The 22330-nt window shown below is 44.0% G+C and overlaps 1 protein-coding gene across 1 annotated transcript; it reads right to left on the reverse strand.

Moving 5' to 3' along the window:
- Nucleotides 1-14020: 14020 nt before the first annotated feature.
- LOC123083334 (uncharacterized) lies at nt 14021-17146 on the reverse strand. The gene is made up of 6 exons (XM_044505403.1): nt 17035-17146; nt 16685-16770; nt 15663-15824; nt 15530-15583; nt 15231-15377; nt 14021-14401 (listed from the first exon to the last, which is right to left on the reverse strand). The coding sequence occupies exons 1-6, from the start codon at nt 17144-17146 to the stop codon at nt 14021-14023; spliced, it is 942 nt and encodes a 313-aa protein (XP_044361338.1).
- Between the last annotated feature and the right edge of the window lie 5184 nt (nt 17147-22330).

The following is a 22330-nucleotide window of genomic DNA, read 5'->3' on the forward strand; positions in this document are numbered from 1 at the left end:
ATCTTTAGTACCGGTTCGTGGCACGAACCGGTACTAAAGATTCCCAAAGAACCGGTACTAAAGGTCACCTCCCGCCAAGTCATTTGAACCGGCACTAATGGGCGCATTAGTGCCGGCTCATATGCAAACCGGTACTAATGTTTCTCATATTTGACCCTTTTTCTACTAGTGCCCATCTGCCTGTGGCCCATCACACGGCGCATCGACTGGGCCCCGGGGAACCCATCTTCAGGCTTCAAGAACAAGCCCTTGTGAGGACCCCCTCCTTGCGAGGCGCGCTTTGTCAGGCTTCACTAGTAGCCTTGCGAGGCCCTCTCACAAGGCAACATCCCGAGGGTGTCTCCCGAGGCCTCCCGAGGAGGCGTATGGATCAAGGAGCAAGTGTAGGAGTCACGCTGCCTCGCGCCTTCACATGGGTGACGCGTGTGGCGATGAGTGGAGCTAGAAGGGCGCCAATAGGCGCGGAGAGGAGGTTTACCCCTTTTGGGCTAAGGGAGCAGGGCCATCCGCCAGTTCCTGAGGAAATCCCTGAAGGTTACCTCTTTTGTGCAAGAAGACCAAGACGACGGGCTCGCCAGGACGAAGGTCAGCACCGAGCCCATCAGCGCGTCATGGCAGGGAGCTTTGGCAAGCGAAGACCACCTATAGTCAGTATAAGATCTACTCTTGTCCCCCTTCAAAATTGGCCATTGTGGCAACCCTTACCGCCTAGAGTTCTCGGGGGAAGAGGACCAAGGCATGTATAAGTATAGGTAGTGCTCCACCGTAGAGAGGCACCGAACCTTATTGGACAAGGAGGACCGATCCTAGATCTGTCTTATTCCACTCAGCCCTGAGATCCATTCCTGGACCCTCCGCAGGCCACTCTTGTACTCTCATGTCCATCCTCCCCCGCAAGGAAATCCGCCATCAAATTAGGAGTAGGGTTTTACACCGCAAGGTGGCCCGAACCTGGGTAAACTGTTGTGTCAGTTGTTCGTCTTCTCCCTCGCTTGAGCACGGCAGAGCATCGCCGTGAGGTAGTCTGTAAGCTAGACAGGGCTTGACGAAGATCCGCGCGCACAGGACCTTGGAGCCAAGGTTTGACAGCTTGAAGCCGAGAAGGTTGTCAGCCATGAACTTGTGATTCCCAGTGAACTACACAAAACCCCTCCCCAACACGATCTTTTCTTGAAAGTCCTAGACCTACACCCAGTAGTTGCAGCTCTATTTTGCCGAGAGGTTGACGATGCGTGGAAGCTCGATGTGCATCCAACTCTTCATTACCAGATGGAAAGCCATGGGGAAGGCGAGCATGGCTATATATTCGGCATCCTGATCATCACGTAGAAGTGGTGTGGCACTGGTTCTATTGACTCATGCCCAAGCCAAGGCTTGCAGCCAATCCTGGGCATACGGTTCGCAATCTCCTCCCTCCTCCCGGCTCATTGAGACTTGCGAGCCACTTGTTCTCCGGGATGATTTCCCCAGCGTCCTTCACGCCTTCGACGACATTGACCGCGTGACCGGTTCAATCCCACTTTGTCTGTTTTGCTAAAAAAAACGTCCCCAGGTATGGGTATTCCTAAACGGCATTACGATAATAAATTGTAGGGCATGCCAATGTACAATTGTATATGAATAAATAAAAGAGACAAACATTGCTTTATTAATTCTTATTGCATAACAAAAAGTGCAACTTCCCACTGATTACAAATATTGCGCCTTTATAGATATCTACCTTGAATCAGCGACTGTGTAGTCGCAGGTTCATGGAGCCTCGTAAGACAATGCAGTTAATTACATCTGCTGGATAATCCAAGGAACACATCCGATTAAATCAAACTTGATGGTCTTCATCTTATAACCTGAAATATTATCCAAAATATATGTGGCCGATGTGGCCATATGGTGACATGCCAAAGCCTTGTCGTCCTTTGGGTTAAGATATCTGGTCATTGGCACCGGGTTCGTGGCAAAGTCTCAAGGTGAATGTTCAGCCTCATTGTAAGCGGACAAGAAGGTCCCACCTTGTCAGTCAGGACATGTGAATAATTCCGGCCTCATCGGGTCACGGAAAGTGACGGTCTCCCAGCCTCGTTTGTCAAGGAGAAAATACCTGGCCTCGTTGGCCTAGACTAATGAGTGGTCACGGCCTCGTCGGTCACGGAAAAATGATCGTGTCATGAGACTTTGCAACGGGTACATGGCTAACTGTGAGGGCCGTGAATGAAATATCAAGATTTACAAGCTAGGCATATCATGACTTTTGAAACTCTTCCATAAATATTTCTGTATGAAAACGATCTGCTACAAGAGCGATCCGAATCCAAGTGGTAAGCTTGCAACGATTAACATTGCAAAGAGAAAGCAGACATTTATAAAACACATGACATCGTACAAAGTGTTCGCATTTCAAAATTCAAATGTATTGGAGTTACACGGGAGAGACATATATAGCAGATACGACCAATTACCTGCATGCTACTAAACTACCATGCCACGCACTTGCATGGTAGTGATACACGATCCCACACATACATCACTTATTCAATCACCAAACTAACGTAGGTATTACAACACCGCATTTATACATCCACATCCCCGGACAGACATGAGCCATGTATGCATACATAGTTCCACTGAAGAAAATAACACGTCATAGCCTCGCTAATAGCAATGCTATAGAATATTTAGAATCGCCTCGATAAATAAATCAAATGTACAACGTCTCGTTAATAGCACGCTATAGCGCGATATAGCACGCTAATAGCGTATTCTGAGGCCAACGCTATTTTGCTGTAGCGCGCTATTTTTTTCCTTGGTTCACACTTAATTGACAAACGTACATATAGTAGCTTTTTCTTTAGCGAGAAAGCAAAATCCAACGTTTTAGGGGTCCGTCAACGAATGGAAGGAGAAGCTTTTCAAGCATGAACTGGCGTTGGGACGCGAGACTTTGTACAGTAGGGATACTGGCAGCTGCAACCAGCGACGACGAAGCAAAAACCAGTATAGCATGTTTCGTCGGCGCATTTCGCGTCTCCCCGCGGCGCTTTCAGGACGAGGCGCTCAATCGCTATCTTTTCTGATCTCGCCGCCTCCGTTTCCATCTCCTCTGGTGGTGAGCGAGCCATGGCCGCCACGAGCAGCTGCAGAACCACCAGTAGCGTCACGATGCCGAGTGCCTTCTTATGGGCGCTCTCCATGCCTTCCTCTCACAGGATTTTATGCTTCTCCCTGGGATTTTAGGCTGCTGCCTCACACAACTCTCACGAGAACAAAGGAGACACCCTGAGATTTTATGCTTCTCCTTGAGTTAGCCTCAGCTGCCTCATGCAACCTGCCCTGCTACAATGCTTAAGTAGGAGCAGGCACACGCCAACCTCACACACTAACCCACTAACTCAGGCCACTAACACATGACTCAGCCATCATGCAAAACACACCCACAAAGCTAACTAACAAACTAACGGACTGGCGGATCTCTCGGCTCCAACTGATTGTCCAGCCCATCTGGCTCGAGCCTGCAGGTGCCTTGTCGCTTCACACGACCATGATGCATCGCACAGCACCGCAACTTCACGCCACCGCCGGCATATTGCCGTGCTCGCCGCATCTTGCCTTCGTAACGCACACAACTGAAGCTTCATTGGCCTACGCACACTACCCTAGACAATCTAAACTAGTACATGCCAAACTCAAAAGTAAACATGGTGATACATCATGAAAAGATTAGGGCTAACGTATCTCTCTCTGTTTTTGTGTGTTTGTCTTGCACCCGGCGTACACGTTGGTTGATCCCAGCCAGCACTATTTACATGCGGCAGGAATGCGCAGTAGCTACATAAAGGATTGGCAGTGCTGGATGTCTGCTAACAGACATAAACGTTGGTGCTAGTTTTTTTTTCAGATACATCCATCATACATACATATACTAGTTGGCGATGAGCTGCCATGGACTGGCTCGCCCTTAATTTTAGGAAACATAAAAAGCCAGAAATGTGAATCGGGTGGGATCTTACTCGGAGTTCGATGCGATTCGCTCGAGGTTCGAAGAGTGGTAATGGGAGATTTTGCAGTCAAGTTTCGGGTGCGGTCGAAGGCCGATGGGTTTAATTGGGTTTTGGTCGCGGTATATGGTGCCGCACAGCCCGAACTCAAGCCCGAGTTCTTGGCTGATCTAGTCAGGATTTGCGGTTCTGAGCAGCTTCCTATCCTGGTGGGGGGTGATTTCAATTTCATTAGAAGGCGTGAGGATAAGAACAATGATAACTTTGACGGCAGATGGTCGTTCATGTTTAATACTATCATTGAAAGTCTGGATTTGAGAGAGATTGAGCTCTCGGGAAGAAAATTCATTTGGGCTAACGCGCTGCCAAATCCGACGTTTGAGAAGTTGGATCGAGTGTTGGCTAGCGTCGAATGGGAACAGAAGTTTCCTTTCGTAACAGTTCAGGCTTTGTCCCGTGGAATTTCTGACCACACGCCGTTATTTGTTGACCCTGGTGAGGCCACCCACTTGGGAATCGTTCTCATTTGAGCTTGTTTGGTTTGAACGAGACGGCTTCTTTGATCTTGTAGCCGGAGAGTGGGCTAAGGATGCAGGAGGGAAGACTGCGCTTGAGCGCTGGCAGAATAAGATCAGGCATTTGAGAAGTTTCCTGCGTGGGTGGGCTAAGCATCTTAGCGGAATTTATAAGGTCGAAAAGGAACGGCTCCTTACCCCTATTCAGTTCTTAGATGTAAAAGGAGAAACCACAGTGCTGCCAGCCTCGGAGCTTCATGCCAAGCTTGACGTGGAGATGAGGCTGAAAGAACTTCTTCGAGAAGAGGAATTAAAGTGGGCGTTGCGGGCCAAGGTCCGACGAGTAGTCCAAGGGGATGCGAACACTCAATTCTTTCACATGATCACTAATGGTAAACACAGAAAGAAGAGGATCTTTCAGCTTGAGCAAGATGAAGGAACAATTTTAGGATAGGAAAACCTAATTATACATTACCAAATATTAGAAGCAACTGTTTGGACCTCCCGAGGATAACTGTGTGTCTCTGGATGAGTCCAGGATTGAGGATGTTCCTCAACTAAAAGCAGCGGAGAATGATATTTTAGTGACTCCTTTTTCCGAGAAAGAAGTGTTTGAGGCCATATCGCAAACGAAAAATAATAAGGCGCCAGGCCCGGATGGATTTCCGGCTGAGTTTTATAAGAAGTGTTGGCATATTATTAAAGGGGATTTGTTGCCTTTGTTCAATGATCTCTTCTCTGGGCAGCTTCAGCTTTTTCAGCTGAATTTTGGAACGATAACCCTTCTCCCTAAAAAAACAGAGGCTGTGAGAATTGAGCAATTCAGGCCCATCTGTCTTCTTAAGGTTAGTTTCAAAAAATTTACCAAGGTCGGGACTAATGGGCTCACACAGATCGCGCATGCTGTGGTGCAGCCTACCCAAACTGCTTTCATGCCAGACAGGAACATCCTTGAAGGGGTTGTGGTCCTTCATGAAACGCTCCACGAGATTCACACAAAAAAGCTAGATGGAGTTGTTTCCAAAGTGGATTTCGAGAAAGCGTACGACAAAGTCAAATGTCCTTTCCTTCAAAAGGCCTTGCGCATGAAGGGTTTTGATGAAGCTTGGCGACGCCAGGTAGAATCTTTCATGCAAAAAGGGAATGTTGGAATTAAAGTGAATGACGGTATAGGTCATTATTTCTAGACACACAAGGGCCTGAGACAAGGTGATCCAATGTCTCCTATTCTGTTCAACATTGTGGTTGACATGTTGGCAATTCTGATAGGAAGGGCAAAGGAGGCCGGTCAGGTGGGTGGCTTGGTGCCTCATCTAGTTGATGGTGGTGTGCCCATTCTGCAGTACGCTGATGATACAATCATCTTAATGGAGCATGCCTTGGCAAAAGCGAGAAATATGAAGCTGGTATTATGCTTATTTCGACAATTGACCGGATTGAAGATTAACTTTCATAAAAGCGAGTTGTTCTGCTTTGGTAGAGCCAAGGAGGAACAAGAGGCTCATAGGCAATTGTTTGGATGTGAATTAGGGGCTTTACCTTTTACATACCTAGGTATACCCATTCACCATCGTAAGCTAACAAACAGAGAATGGAAGTGCATCGAGGATCGGTTTGAGAAGAAACTGAGTTGCTGGAAGGGCAAACTTATGTCATATGGAGGCCGATTGATTCTTGTTAATTCGGTGCTCACGAGTATGCCGATGTTTCTCTTATCTTTCTTTGCAGTCCCAGTTGGAGTTAGGAAAAGGCTGGAATTCTATCGATCCCGATTCTTCTGGCAGAGTGATGAACTAAAGAGAAAGTACCGACTTGCCAAATGGTACATCGTCTCTCGACCAAAGGACCAAGGGGGCCTTGGTATTGAGAATCTTGAAGTCAAGAACAGATGTCTTGTAAGTAAGTGGCTGTATAAGTTATCAGTTGAGACTGAGGCAACGTGGGCGCAGATTCTCCGTAATAAGTATCTGCAGTCCAAGACTTTATCCCAGGTGACAGTGAGACCAACTGACTCGCCATTTTGGAAGTGGCTTATGAGAGTCAAAGTCGCCTTCTTTAATAGAACAAAGTTTATTGTCGGTAATGGCAACACCACTCGTTTCTGGGAGGATACTTGGCTTGGTGATACGCCGTTGGCACTCCAGTATCCGTCCCTGTATCATATTGTGCAACAACGTGATGCTCTTGTTGCAATGATTATGCAGTCCATTCCCCTTAATATTCAGTTTTGGAGGGTTCTTCTTGGCGACCGGTGGGAAGCATGGCTTCATTTGGTGAGTAGACTGATGGAGGTTCAGCTAGCTCATCAGCCCGATCAGTTGTGTTGGAAACTTACTGGGTCTGGAGAATTCACAGTCAAGTCAATGTATATCGATGTCATTAACTCTAGTGTTATTCCTAGTTCCAAACATGTTTGGAAAGTCAAATTTCCTTTGAAGATTAAAGTGTTTATGTGGTTTGTGCATAAATAAGTCATTTTAACAAAGGATAACTTAGTTAAGCCCAACTGGACAGGATCTACTAGGTGTAGTTTCTGTGATCGGGACGAGACTATGAAGCACCTCTTCTTTGATTGCCCGTTGGCCAGAGTTTTGTGGCGCACCGGGCAAATTTCCTTTAACATTACTCCTCCGAATTTGGTCAGTACGTTATTTGGAACGTGGCTTGTTGGGATAGAGTCCGAAACAGTTAGACATATTCGTGTAGGAGTATGTGTGTTGTTGTGGGCAATTTGGAACTGCAGAAATGATTTGTCTTTTAACAGAACAACAACTATTCATTTTTTGCAGGTTTTATTCCGAGCTACTGCGCTGATCCGTATGTGGTCCTTACTCACTCCGACGGAGGCCAGGGAGCATTTGGTTACTGGATCTGTCCGGTGGGAGATGGTAGCGCGGGATATCTTCAACCGGTTTGGATGGCGGTCATGTAATAGGATAGGCGATTAGTTTACCTATCTTTGTTATGTCAACCGGTTGTGGCTTTTGGGCCTTCTGTTTTTGGCGTTGTGGCTCTTTGTGAGCTTGCCGTTTTTATTGTTTCCAGACTATAAGACCTTGTTGAACCTCTTTTTATTTATAAATGTGGCCGTATGCATCGTTTTGATGCAGTGGCCGGGGAGTCCCCCCTTTTGAAAAAAAAACCAACAAACAAGATATTGGTAAAAGAAAATAAATGGTAATTTTGGTAAATGCATGGGTGATGTCTAAACATGGAATGCATGTTCACTTTGGTGTTTGAAGTTGAAAATACCAACTTTTAGGATCAATGGTAAAAGTTGAATACAAATTTAGAGAGAGGGGGGCAGAGCCAATGGCCCGCCGCCCTTACTGCTACGCATGCACGACCGTCCCACAAGTACCGCACCAGACGCATCTCGGGGAGACGGCGACCCTGATGTAATCCGCCAGCCTAGGCACCTTCGGCGCCGAGCACAGCCAACGCCGGCGGCCGAGGCGGCAGGGGAGCTGCCGAGATCGGGGCTGGCGGCGCTACGGTTGCGCTAGGGTTGGAGCCCCTGGCGTCACCATGGGGAGGGTCGCGAAGGGTTATGTGGGCAATGTCAAACCCTGACCAGGGATAGGAGGTATCCTTGTCCCCACAGTTTAGAGGCAGCTCATTATCCAACATAGCCAACATTGACTATAATTTTTTATTGCGAGGGACATTGACAGTAATCGACTAAGGGCTTTACTTTTCTCGTATGGATGTGGCGATCCATATGCCTATCCCTATTGTCTAGCTGAGAAATAACATCATGATGGACTCGTAGTTGTGATTCGACTCAAAGTAGATATTGTAACTAAACCTGTCCCCTGTAGACATTGTCGTAAGCTTAGCGATGGAAATTGCAAAACTTCTAGTAAGCACGGGGCGGAGCCAGGTTAGCGCTAGGCTCGGGCATGCGCCGATGCTACTACAGTGGTCTACAACACATGCTAGAATGTGAAATACAGCCCTTGGGAGTGCGTGCGTCACGCCCCGGGCCATGGCCGGGGCGGGGCGGCGTAAGCAGGCCGCTATAATCACGTTCATATTTCAAATGTATTTGAGTTACGTAAGACATTCTCGAAGAACAGAAAATCCCAGAAGCGTAACACTGATATGCACCGCCAATTTGAGTATATGAGATGTAATATCCAAGACAACTACTACCTCCGTAAAGAAATATAAGAGCAGAGGGAGTACTATAGTATTCATTCATCAATCTGTGCTTCGTCTCCAGGAACCATACATGGTCTTCCTCTGCGTGTCACTTTGTAAGAATAGCTTCTAGCAGCTGGGCAGTAGAAGATCTCAATGTAGGTGATACCAGAGAGCTACCGAAGAAGCCTTTGTATAGAGCATAAGTCACATTAGCTGATTTGATATTGGCGTCGACTTGGCATGCACCTTGGTCTGTCGAAATCGAGACCTACAGAAGCAGAAGTTACACGATGAAAGAGCATTTAGCACCGCCAGGAATCAGTTTCAACAAGTCTTTGAGGTTTATTTCTCTTCCTCAAACATGAATCAATGATTTTCTTAATTCTTCAAATGAATATTGGTCACTTAAGTTTATTTGCATCTTAATATGTGCTCGACAACTTCGTTCTGAAAAAAGAGAATAGGAATACTATGTTTCTTAACTAAACCACAGATGAAGTTGTGGCCTACAGATGACCACAATGCTATTATCCTATCACCCCATATATCATGTTATCACATCTCTAGTATTTTGCATTGGAAACATAGACCTTGGCAACTCGTTGGCCTGTTCTCTGTTGTTGACTTACAAAAACCTTTGCATTTCCATATATGCAACTTCGTAACTGGTTTATTTTGGTTTTCTTTTCTCCTTGGAAAGTGGGATCGATAACACCCCTGGGCTTTGCAGTACGCAGCCTTCATACTACTGAATAATGCTAATGGCTAAATACCGCTTCAGGAAACTATTACATGAATCAGCATTAATACATGTTATCCAGGACATAGCAAACAATCTGACTTGGAAACCTGGAACTTAAGAGCAGAGACACGGCTTGGGAAGACCGGCCATTCAGATCCAGGACTATTTGCAAAGTAGATACTGTAAATATTGACTGCAGTAGGACTGATTGTTAACAAGCTCACCAGCATTCTTGAGGGTTCCAACCAAGTTAAATAGATGCTTGTTCCCTGTTTGAGATTGCGCCCTAGAAAATTATTCCGGAAGTTCAAGAATGAAGATTCTTCCTCAGCGGTCGGCTTTTGGATCCGGCGAGCAATAACGTCATCCAAGCCTTCACGAAGGTCTTGCCGTTAACATCTCGTTATGCTCAGAGATTGATGCCGAGACTGGTATTACGGAACATCAAGGCGGAATTCGAAAGGTGGAGAGTTGCAAGAGATTTTTTGATGAAGGGTGGATTTTATTGACTCATAATGTTGCAACAAGGTAATACAATCATCAAGAGTACACACCCGGCCTCTGCACAACTAGGATGCACACAGCCAACACCAACACAAAAAAAAAGAGGAAAAAAAGCGACATCTGAAAGTCACGCCGAAGCGGCTCAAGCATGCATCAGTGACCATCAACATCAACCCCCACCGATGGCAGCACCCAGACTGTGGGAAAAGTGCTTCAACACGCCTTCAACAAGTGTACGACGCACAAGCGTCATCGTCGCCTGATCCAAACAATGTTGGGTTTTCACCCTGAAGAAGAAGTCCGAGGAAACTCCAGACAATGCCTCCAACAAGGTTATGGTGTGGAACACCACCATTGCCAGGTCAGACCTAGAGTTTTCACTCCGGAGCTCGAGACTTTGTGCTCAGTAGCACCACTAAACTTAAATCACCATGTACTGCCGCACCCACTTTCAATGCTTAAGTCACCATTGCAAACAAGATTGCCATGCTTCGACAGTCATACATGTCCACAACCCTGACGTGGGCATCACGCAAACCGGGCATAAAACGTATATGAGGAGCAGGCCAGGACACGCCCGCTGGCATCCACAAGGTCACCGATGCCGCCAAGAGCCCACGCAATGGGCCATCTGGTAGCATCAAGTCGTCGATAGTTTGTAATTTGTATTGACGGTTGACTTTGGCATTGATCGTTCAAACGGTCAACAACAGGCTATCTTTGTACTCTTTTCACCCTATCTCAATGCAAAAGACAGGCAAAACACTTGCGTGTTCTTGAAAAAGGTACCACTGCAATGCAAAGGCAAATGCAAACACATCATCATCTCATCATCGACACGATACTAGAATCTACACCGCTTCACCATCATCATCTCCTGCCTGGAGAGATGCAGGTTTAGCCGTTCGTTTTACCACACCGGTTTTTTGCCGTCCTCGGCTGTTCATTTTAACTGAAGGAACTCTACTGTCTATTGGATCTAGCTGTTTTTTTTACACACTGCAGAATTGCAAAGAAATGAGAAAAATGAGGCAGTTTATCTAGTGCCAGTTTTAGCTAACACGTACTCCCTCCGTCCGAAAATACTTGTCATCAAAATAAATAAAAGGGGATGTATCTAGACATATATTAGTTCTAGATACACCACTTTTTATCCATTTTGATGACAAGTATTTTTGGACGGAGGGAGTACTAGAACTAAGGTGACAGGAAATCGTTAAGTGACACACATCACAGATTGGGGTCAATAGAATGCTCTAGACGCTCTAGATGTTTAGCTTCGACTCTGGGCTTCAGATTTGGAAGGCCGTGCTTGAGAAAGAATCTCCAAGAGCAAGCAGCATGAGCAGTAGCTCCTAGCATTACTTTCTAGCAGACATAAACGTCGCTGCAGTGGCCTGTTTCACGTATGTGCTTGGTCATGGGTTGATTGGCCCGTCTTTTCCAGAAACATAAGATGGTAGAAACATGTATTACGAACCAGATCTGGACACCAACAAACAAGATATACTAACCGGTAAAAACATGCATCACAGAGAGATAATTCAGTTAATCGATAATAATAAATATTATAATTAAAACTGCCCCGATAGATAGACATTGCGGTAAGTCAAACAACAAAAACTGCAAATAACTAAGGTGAGTGATAGGCATCGGTCGGCCGGCCGCCACGTGTATGTCCGATACAACCTTTTGTAACTGTGCGGTAAAGAATTGGCTTCGTCCCAAAAAATCAAACACCGGATAGAAACACATAGAAAAGGTAGTTGCGCACATGTCGGACTGTGTTGGGGATACACATAATAGGTAGGCCCATGATGGATCAAAATATCGTAAAGCATGGGGTCCACATAGCAAGTGGGTCCAGACAAATTTCATTCAGACATACTATCCACTCGGACGCATCGACGTACCATCCACTCGGACGATAGGCAACCACTCAGCTGTATGACTCACTCGGGCGTGCGAAGACCAACAGTCGAAAGGAAGTTGAAACGTCATCTTCATAGTGGAGGTTTCATAATGGGCTAATATTATGGCATTGATACTCTAATTTGTAACATAAGAGGTGAGGTGGTGGCGCACTCTATATAAGCCACCCCCACCGCATAGCTCGACAGGCCCTCATTTCTTCCCCTCGCTCTCATCTCTCTCGCCATTAGTCCCAGGACTTTAGCTCTGGCATGGGGATCCGTTCTCCTCTCTCTCTCTTTGTAATCTCCAGATACATACTCAAATAAAACAAAGCCTCTGCGAAGCACGAGACGTAGGGCTGTTATCTTCACCGCGAGAGGCCCGTACTCGCTAAAACCACTGTGTCACCCACATGCATATCAATAGATCATGCTCCTTTGCCCTATCCCTTATTCTTGTCAGAATTGTTCCCACGACAGACTGCACGTGCGCTCACCGGCCGCCAGCACTCGTCCTCGGCTTTCCGTGCTTGCCGGTCACGTTTGCCACCGAGCCCGCCACCTGTGCTCGCCGGCCGCTCGCGCCACTACGCTCGCCTCGGCTGCCTCCGACTCGCCATGGCTGCAGCTCCAATACAGTCAGGTTCCAACGTCTAGTCACCATGGTTGAAACTTCCCTTGCTTCCCTGTCTCCGGCTCGCCTCCATCGACTTGGACCAGCATGTCCAGCAAGAAAAATCTAAAGTAATGAAACCTCTGGTACTTGGTTGAAGCAAAAGGATTTGTTGGTTCCAGCAAAAATCTAAAGCAAAAAAACCTCTGGTACTTGGTTGAAGCAAAATGATTTGGCGGTTCCAGCAAAAATGGTCAGGCGTCCGGTGCCTGTGTGGCGCGGCCGGCCTTTGGTGGAAGTACGACACAGACGGCTGCTACCCACTCATGGCGAGGAATCGGACTACTGACTGGTCATGGACCTAGCTGCAATGTCCTGTCGACAGGGACAGCAGGTGCGCCGCGCCTCTCGCTCTTCAATGCTCCATCGGTCTTGCTGTGTGGCACGCCGTAGCCTCGCGGCGTGGACGTGCCTATCTTGATCCGCGACGCTGCCGTGCCCTGCACCGAGGGTCCTCTAAACCCTGGCAATAACGCACAACACAGTGTTGTCCGGTGCGTTGCTGGGGACGCCCGGGGCCTTGACAAACTGTGGCGTCTGCCCCGGCTCGTTTCCTCGTCAAGGATGTTGATGGCAGAGGCGTCACTTCGGCGGGTTGGCATGCTTGAAAATGGTAGAGGGGCTATATGTTGCGCTCGTCATGCCTCCGTGTGTCGAGCCGTGCCTAGGCTTATTATGCCCAAACACTGGTGGCGGAAAACTGATGGGGAAGTGGCGGGAAACGATGGCGTATTCGGATAACTCCCATCAATGAAAAACTTAGGAAAGAAGGAAGCGCGAGCTAGCATGACGCGTGCGCGCACATTGCTTACCTGTGGGTGTGTTCGATATACTTGTCTGCCCAATAGTGCACACAGTTCATACCAAAGAATCGTGTGTACTGTCACACTATGGCACACACAAGTTGACTGTACCAAGCGTGTGTGTAACTTTCAAATCATCACACACGAGTATTCATGTCACACATTGTGTGCGAATCTCCAAGCCATCGCAAACATTTTGTGCTTGTAAATTGTTTAGGGTGACGCACAGACCATATGCGTTGTGAACATGTTCGCATACGCAGAATTATAGTTAGCAGTGTGCCAACTATTATACACGGTCTTCATCACCTAATCGTGCCAAATGTATGGGCCAATGTACACATTTCATTTTCTGGCACACAAGTATATTTTCTTACCGCTTGCGATTTTTGTATTGTACACAGTTTGGTCGATTGGTGTGCGATATATGTGTCGCCTTAGACCTTTCTGCAGTAGTGAGGAGCCCAATCATATGGTCTCTGCTGCTGTGAGCCTTCATCAATTTGACTTACTATCATCACCTAGCTCGTGTCACTAGTACACGTGCTGGGAATGGCTTAAGTGCATGGTGAAAACCAATAGTTTGATAAACTAGGGACCATGGTGATAATCAGCATCAAAACCAATTTGGAGTTTGACAAAATAAATGAAATAAGGGACAGTCCTTGACCATTAAGTAACATACTACTATGTTTTACTTATTGAATCCAAATGGGAATACAATTCTTTTTGTCAACCAACACAACCACTTGGTCCACCATAGTTGAACATATAGCCCCTCTTATAATCAAGAACTAAATCATTTGCTCTATAGCAATCTAGCCTATCAACTAACTTGACCATTGGAACGCCAAACGGGCTATAAGAATGACCATTTGGATTGTAATACCGAATGTGCTTGAAGTACGCAGATTTCTTATTGTCATGATCGTAATGATCGGGGAAGTGGCCACTACCCATTGGAGGACCATGTGCATTCTTCAAGTAATTCACAAATCCAGTCAAGGCTTGTATACGTGGTGTTCCAGGGCAAAGCTCCTTTGGAAAATGTCCCAATAATGATGGTTTTTCTAAATCATGACGGTACACCACCCAATCTTCGGAATTTGGATCCTGTAGTTAATGAAAGATTGATGACAGCCATGAACAATAAATTTCATACACAAGAAGAGTAGAGAACAAGTTGTTATTAGCAAGAATCTTGGGTGACGTACAATTTCCCAGATCCTAATTAATGTTCCATATTTTCATAATAAATAACGATGGATATTAGGCTGGTCATAGTGGGGAGTAACTTAGAGTAGTAACATGCATACGTTACTACTCTATGTTACTACCCTTATAGTGGGAAGTGTCATATGTGTAGTAACATACACATGTTCATTTATTGTCTTGTAGACTCATTTTGCATTGGAAAGCGCTATGTGATGGTAACATATTAGGTTACTCTATTTGCCTCTCTCCTCATTAACTACTTGCCACATCAACATTTTTGCTTATGTGGCATCTATGTTACTACCTATGTTACTCCCACTATGACCAGGCTTACTTACTAACAAGTCATGCACGTCTTAAGTTTTCTTTTTTATATGTGCTTTCTTTTTCTATCCATGCAGTCCTACCACACCATCAAGTTATGCATGCTCCTCATAAATTATTGTTTGTATTAATTTTTTTGTTGTCATGAATGGATTATGTGTTGGACACTATGGGTATACCTAGGTAGTTCATGTTTCACATTTTTTATACAAAAATGGCATTGTGTTAGTTGCAATCCAACTCTTTTCTCTTTTCTAGTTGCTCTTATAGCATGCATGTACATGTTTAATATGATGAGGTTCCTGCAACAATGTGCGGGTACCATCTAGTTATAGTTGAAATAGTGGCACATTTGGGAGAATATATAGCTTTAGTAATCTCCAGAATGGGACAAATGGTTCACCTGGTTGAGGCTAAGCCTAACATAGTAGTCTTGTTTTCCATAAATTGATGGAGGAACAATGGCTTGTCCAGGTACCAGATTAGCTCCACTTGCAGAAACAAATCCTGGGCACTGCAAGTTGTAGCAGCCCCTTGATTTTAAGTCCTTCTGAGGAATAAAAAAGGGATACATGTATTATTATGGATGTAAAGAGACTTGCAGTTAGTCCAATAACGCCTCTAACTCGTACAAAATACCCAAAAATTATATGTGCACCACAATAATATAGAACTTGTTAAAATGGCATTGATTATACTTACAGTCCAATATGTAAAGAAGCGAATATCTTTGTTATGGTATAAAGAGGGGGAAATCTGCAAGAAAAACTTGATTATGAAATAGTAGTTTATTCAAAAGCATTTGACTTTACCAGAATGGGTGATATGTTTGTACGTGAAATCCCGCTTGAATTAAGTTGTAGTTTCCTCCATCTTGACAATAGATCTGTAAGGATGCTCCAGATTCTTGAGAGTTTTCTTGATTTGATGAATCCCATATACTCATCTCAGCTCGAAGGCCATAGAATTTTCCTGGCTTTGTGTGCCACATTGCATACTAGTGACAGAAAATTATAGCTCAAATTAGTAATAACTAGAAAAATGTATAGATAATGACATAATAAACAAGTGAGGCTATGTGTTCTTGGCCTTGGTATGAGGTTCAGCTACCATACATTTATAGTGGGAAATTTTTCATGCTCCTTTGCATTTAGTCTAGATTTTTTTCACAGGCGTTTTGTTGAGTATATCATACTGAATTTAGCTTACTCAGGAGGATGTGGTGTTATTCCAACGAATTATACCTCTTTTGGTGATGCATCCAATGCTCTAGTTCATGTGCATTGTCAATGGTGTTACTCAGGTGCTTAGGCTTAGAACATCTTCTCTCATCCTTGTGGTAGGCGCAAAACAAGATTTGATTCTCTCTCTGATAGGTGTGAAGCGTATTTAATAGATTGTTGGTATGTCAGGATAAGTCTCCAATAGAGGGTGTCTTAAATGCCTTTCTAAATCTATTATTCTCGGTATTTGGTAGCATGTTTTGTATGTAATGATCATTGCTTTCATGGTATATAGGGCATCAACCTTAGTTCATTTAGGTGTACGTCTTTTTATCTAGTCTTTATGTACCACGTTATCTCTGACCATTGACCATAATTTAGCTTGACGAACTATGAGTTAAGTCTATCACCAATGAATGTAGATTTCTATCGTTTTCTCTTTGTGGTTTAAATATGTGATGCTTATATTAAAAATACCTTAATTTTCCTTTTATATTTATCACATGTCACTGTGACATACATTGTGATGTTTTTTGTGGTCAATACTCACCAAAAGATCAACAAAACATCCCAAATCTAACACATGGAAAAGTAAAGAGATATATAGAGAGATAGTGGGAGCGAGTGTGTGTACATGAGAAATAATGCCGCTTCCTTCATTCTTGATATTAGCTCTCCACGGAAAATCAAAAGATTTAGGTCTTAAAAGAGTGGTGTTCTGCAAAGGGAAATGTTAGTTCATGACAGGTTAGCAGGTATAATTGATGTACAAAGTCCTTGAAAGATATAAGTATTTGTTTCCAGTTCCACATATGTATGCTACATTTTAGTTGGGCATATAAGTAACATAGTAGTTACGAATGATCACAACCAATGGTAATTATCAAGATTAAGTGGTCAAGTATATAGAAGAATGGGATGAATACATAAACCAATTGACAAGAGTTGTATTTGTCAAAGCTAAAAGGAAAATATCGGTTAACTTCTCATCCATCGCGAGATTGCCATCTACGTCTACCGAATCAACCAAGGTGAGTTGGCAAGTTATACACAAAAAGCACAGTAAGACTGGTATCACAACATAGTCACCTCCCATATTGTATGGGTAATTGTGTTCCTATGAACGAAATAGTAATTGTGTGATTCCTTACATACATGTATGTTCTTTAGAGAACACAACTTATATAGAATCGAGCCACATTATTTTTTGGGAAAGCTTTAGATGGCATCGTATTGCTAATGTACTCAACAAGTAAAGAGTGATGGTCCGGTGCACAAATCTTTCTAGAGTTGGGTATAAAATAATTATTCAATCAATGTTCACTAAATATGGACATGGTTTACATCCAAATAATGATTTCTTTATGGCCTATATTTTTATATGGATATAGATCAATTTATGCATCAATAATCATTAATGATGGACTTGATTTACATCCAAAGAAAGGAAGTATGTATTTTCTTATATGGACAAAACTGGCGTTGTGTCAATGTTCCTTTAAATGTGGACCTAATTTACGTCTAATGAATGTATGATTTATGATCTATCTTTGTTTGGATATGAATATAGATACACTTTTCATCAAATTTAATCTCATAATAGACTTGGGCCCTGTTTTGTTCATAAGTCCTAGGACTTTTTCTATTCCCAACTAAAAAGTCCCTAGTCCCTAAAAAGTCCCTCTCTGTTTGTTTACAGAGACTAAAAAGTCCCTGTCCCTCCCTAGAGGTTATTAAATGACCATGTTACCCCTAGTATACAGAAAAATAACAACCAAACAACACCATGGGGTGGCGGGGCAATGGGTGCAGGGAGGGGCATTATTGGAAAAGTCCCAAAAAGTCCTAAAAAAGACTCTCCTTCAGAGTCTTCTTCATTTCATCCCAAGAAGCAACTTTTAGTCCCTATTAATCCCTCCTGTTTGGTTAAAAAGTCTCTAAAAGGGACTTTTTATAGTCCCTACACCAAAAAGTCTCTGGAAACAAACCCCCCCCCCCCTCGATTATCACTTTCTCATTTATCCATATATTAGTTAAGTTAAAGGGAGTTACCCTATTTATTGCAGGGAATTGGGCTAATGTCGATATTAAAACACCTACAAACATGGGACCATTGAGGGAGTCCTGGACTAAGGGGTCCTCGGGCGTCCGGTCTATTGGATATGGGCCGGACTGATGGACTGTCAAGATACAAGATAGAAGATCACCTCTCGTGTCCGATAGGGACTCCCGTATACGTGGATGGCAAGTTTAGGTGTTAGGATATGCTACTTCCTTTCTGTTAAACCGACTTTGTACAACCCTAAGCCCCTCTGGTGTCTATATAAACCGGAGGGTCAGATTGAAGGCAAGATCATAACATTACTAGGCTAGCCAATCTAGGGTTAGCCATATGATCTCGTGGTAGATCAACTCTTGTAACCCCTATACCCTTCGAATATAATCAAGCAGGAGTAGGGTTTTACCACCATTAAGAGGGCCCAAACCTGGTAAACCCTATGTTCTTTGTCCATTGTTACCATCGATCCTCAGAAATATAGCTTGGGCCCCCCCTACCCGAGATTTGCTGGTCAGTACAGTCCCGAACACGCCGATCACAAAGATTCAGAAGACAACAACTATATGCCAGATTCTGAAGAGGACGTTAGCCTCGGTGACGAAGACTTTATCGTCCTAGAGGAACCCCTCGAACAGGAACGCTTCAAGCGACAGCTCATCGCCACAGTGTGGAGCCTGAAAAGGAAACAGCAGCAGCTCAAAGCTGAACAGGATATGCTCAATGAAAGGTGGACCAAGGTCCTGGCCGCCGAGGAGTACGGCCTCGAGCGACCTACAAAAAGTTACCCCAAGCGCAAGCTGCTGCCACAACTCATCGACAAAGCCCTTGAGCCAATACCGTCGAAATACAATTAGGAAGGTCAATCAGACCGACCACCACATGGACGGGATAAAGCGGCATATCAAGCCGAACACCAGGCCACACCACCTCGCCGAAGAGGCAGGGAGACAATAGTTGTGGGATACAGATAACCCACAAGTATAGGGGATCGCAACAGCTTTCGAGGGTAGAGTATTCAACCCAAATTTATTGATTCGACACAAGGGGAGCCAAAGAATATTCTTAAGTATTAGCAGTTGAGTTGTCAATTCAACCACACCTGGATAACTTAGTATCTGCAGCAAAGTATTTAGTAGCAACAGTGGTATGATAATAAAGGTAACGATAGCAAAAGTAAAGATAAATGTTTTTGGGTTTTTGTAGTACTTGTAACAGTAGCAACGGAAAAGTAAATAAGCGAAGAACAATATGTGAAAAGCTCGTAGGCAATGGATCAGTGATGACTAATTATCCGGATGCGATTCCTCATGCAATAGTTATAACATAGGGTGATATAGAACTAGCTCCATTTCATCAATGTAATGTAGGCATGTATTCCGTAAATAGTCATACGTGCTTATGGAAAAGAACTTGCATGACATCTTTTGTCCTACCCTCCCGTTGCAGCGGGGTCCTTATGGAAACTAAGGGATATTAAGGCCTCCTTTTAATAGAGAACCGGAACAAAGCATTAGCACATAGTGAATACATGAACTCCTCAAACTACGGTCATCACCGAGAAGTATCCCGATTATTGTCACTTCGGGGTTGTCGGATCATAACACATAATAGGTGACTATAGACTTGCAAGATAGGATCAAGAACACACATATATTCATGAAAACATAATAGGTTCAGATCTCAAATCATGGCACTCGGGCCCTAGTGACAAGCATTAAGCATAGCAAAGTCATAGCAACATCAATCTCAGAACATAGTGGATACTAGGGATCAAACCCTAACAAAACTAACTTGATTACATGGTAAATCTCATCCAACCTATCACCGTCCAGCAAGCCTACGATGGAATTACTCACGCACGGCGGTGAGCATCATGAAATTGGTGAGGGAGGATGGTTGATGATGACGACGGCGACGAATCCCCCTCTTCGGAGCCCCGAACGGACTCCAGATCAGCCCTCCCGAGAGAGATTAGGGCTTGGCGGTGGCTCCATGTCGTGAAACGCGATGAAACTTTCTCCTTGATTTTTTTCTCCCCGAGACGGAATATATGGAGTTGGAGTTGAGGTCGGAGGAGGTCCAGGGGGCCCACGAGATAGGGGGCCGCGCCCTAGGGGGGCGCCCCCTGTCTCGTGGACAGGCCGTGGGCCCCTGGCATTAATTCTTTCGCCAAAAATTCTTATTAAATCTGAAAAGTGCCTCCGTGGATTTCCAGGACATTCCAAGAACTTTTCTTTTCTACACATAAAACAACATCATGGCAGTTCTGCTGAAAACAGCGTCAGTCCGGGTTAGTTTCATTCAAATTATGCAAGTTAGAGTCCAAAATAAGGGCAAAAGTGTTTGGAAAAGTAGATATGTTGGAGAGGTATCAACTCCCCCAAGCTTAAACCTTTGCTTGTCCTCAAGCAGTTCAGTTGATAAACTGAAAGTGATAAAGAAAAACTTTTACAAACTCTATTTGCTCTTGTTGTTGTAACATGAAAAGCCAGCATTCAAGTTTCAGCCAATATTATGAACTAACCATACTAACAATAACACATAGGTCTCACAATTACTCATATCAATAACATAATCAGCTAGCGAGCCATAATAATAAAACTCGGATGACAACACTTTCTCAAAATAATCATAACATGATATAACAAAATGGTATCTCGCTAGCCCTTTCTGAGATCGCAAAACATAAATGCAGAGCACCTTTAAAGATCAAGGACTGACTAAACATTGTAATTCATGGTGAAAGAGATCCAGTCAAGTCATACCCAATATAAACCAATAATAATGAATGCAAATGACAGTGTGCTCTCCAGCGGGTGCTTTTTAATAAGAAGGTTGATGACTCAACATAAAAGTAGATAGATAGGCCTTTCGCAGAGGGAAGCAGGGATTTGTAGAGGTGCCAGAGCTCGATTTTAAAATAGAGATTGAATAACATTTTGAGCGGCATACTTTTGCTGTCAACGCAACAACTATGAGATGGCTGTATCTTCCATACTACATGCATTATAGGCAGTTCCCAAACAGAATGGTAAAGGTTTATGCTCCCCCAACCACCAACAAGCATCAATCCATGGCTTGCTCGAAACAACGAGTGCCTCCAACATACAACAGCCCTGGGGGAGTTTTGTTTAATTATTTTGATTTGCTTTGATATTTTTGGATCATGGGACTGGGCATCCCGGTTACCGGCCCTTTCTAGTGAATGAGGAGCGGAGTCCACTCCTCTTGAGAATAACCCACCTAGCATGGAAGATATAGGCAGCCCTAGTTGAAACATGAGCTGGTCGAGCATACAAAACAGAATTTCATTTGAAGGTTTGGAGTTTGGCACATACAAATTTACTTGGAACGGCAGGTAAATACCGCATATAGGTAGGTATAGTGAACTCATATGGAACAACTTTGGGGTTTAAGGAGTTTGGATGCACAAGCAGTATTCCCTCTTAGTACAGGTGAAGGCTAGTAAAAGACTGGGAAGCGACAAACTGAGAGAGCAACAACAGTCGTAAACATGCATTAAAATTAATTCACACCGAGTACAAGCATGAGTAGGATATAATCCACCATGAACATAAATATCATGAAGGCTTTGTTGATTTGATTCAACTACATGCGTGAACATGCGCCAAGTCGAGTCACTCAATTCATTCAAAGGAGGATACCATCCCATCATATCACATCATAATCATTCTAATAGCATGTTGCCACGCAAGGTAAACCATTATAACTCATAGCTAATCAAGCATGGCATAAGCAACTATAATCTCTAAATGTCATTGCAAATATGTTTACTTCATAATAGCTGACTCAGGAACGATGAATCATCATATTTACAAAAACAAGAGAGGTCGAGTTCATACCAGCTTTTCTCATCCCAATAAGTCCATCATATATCGTCATTATTGCCTTTCACTCGCACGACCGAACGATGTGTATAATAATAAGAGTGCAAGTGCATTGGACTAAGCTGGAATCTGCAAGCATTCAACTCAAGAGAGAAGACAGGGTAATATGGGCTCTAAGTTAAATAAACGATCATGCATATGAGAGCCAGTAAGCATTTTCAATATGGTCTTCTCGACCCCCAAAAGAAAGAAAAGAAAAGAAAACTATTTACACGGGAAAGCTCCCAACAAGTAAAAGAAGAACGAGAAATCTTTTTGGCTTTTCATTTTAATTTCTAGTACAAGCAAGGAAATTAAACTAACTAATTTTTTG

The sequence above is a fragment of the Triticum aestivum genome, chromosome 1B (assembly GCF_018294505.1).
Source record: "Triticum aestivum cultivar Chinese Spring chromosome 1B, IWGSC CS RefSeq v2.1, whole genome shotgun sequence".
NCBI classification, from domain to species: domain Eukaryota; kingdom Viridiplantae; phylum Streptophyta; class Magnoliopsida; order Poales; family Poaceae; genus Triticum; species Triticum aestivum.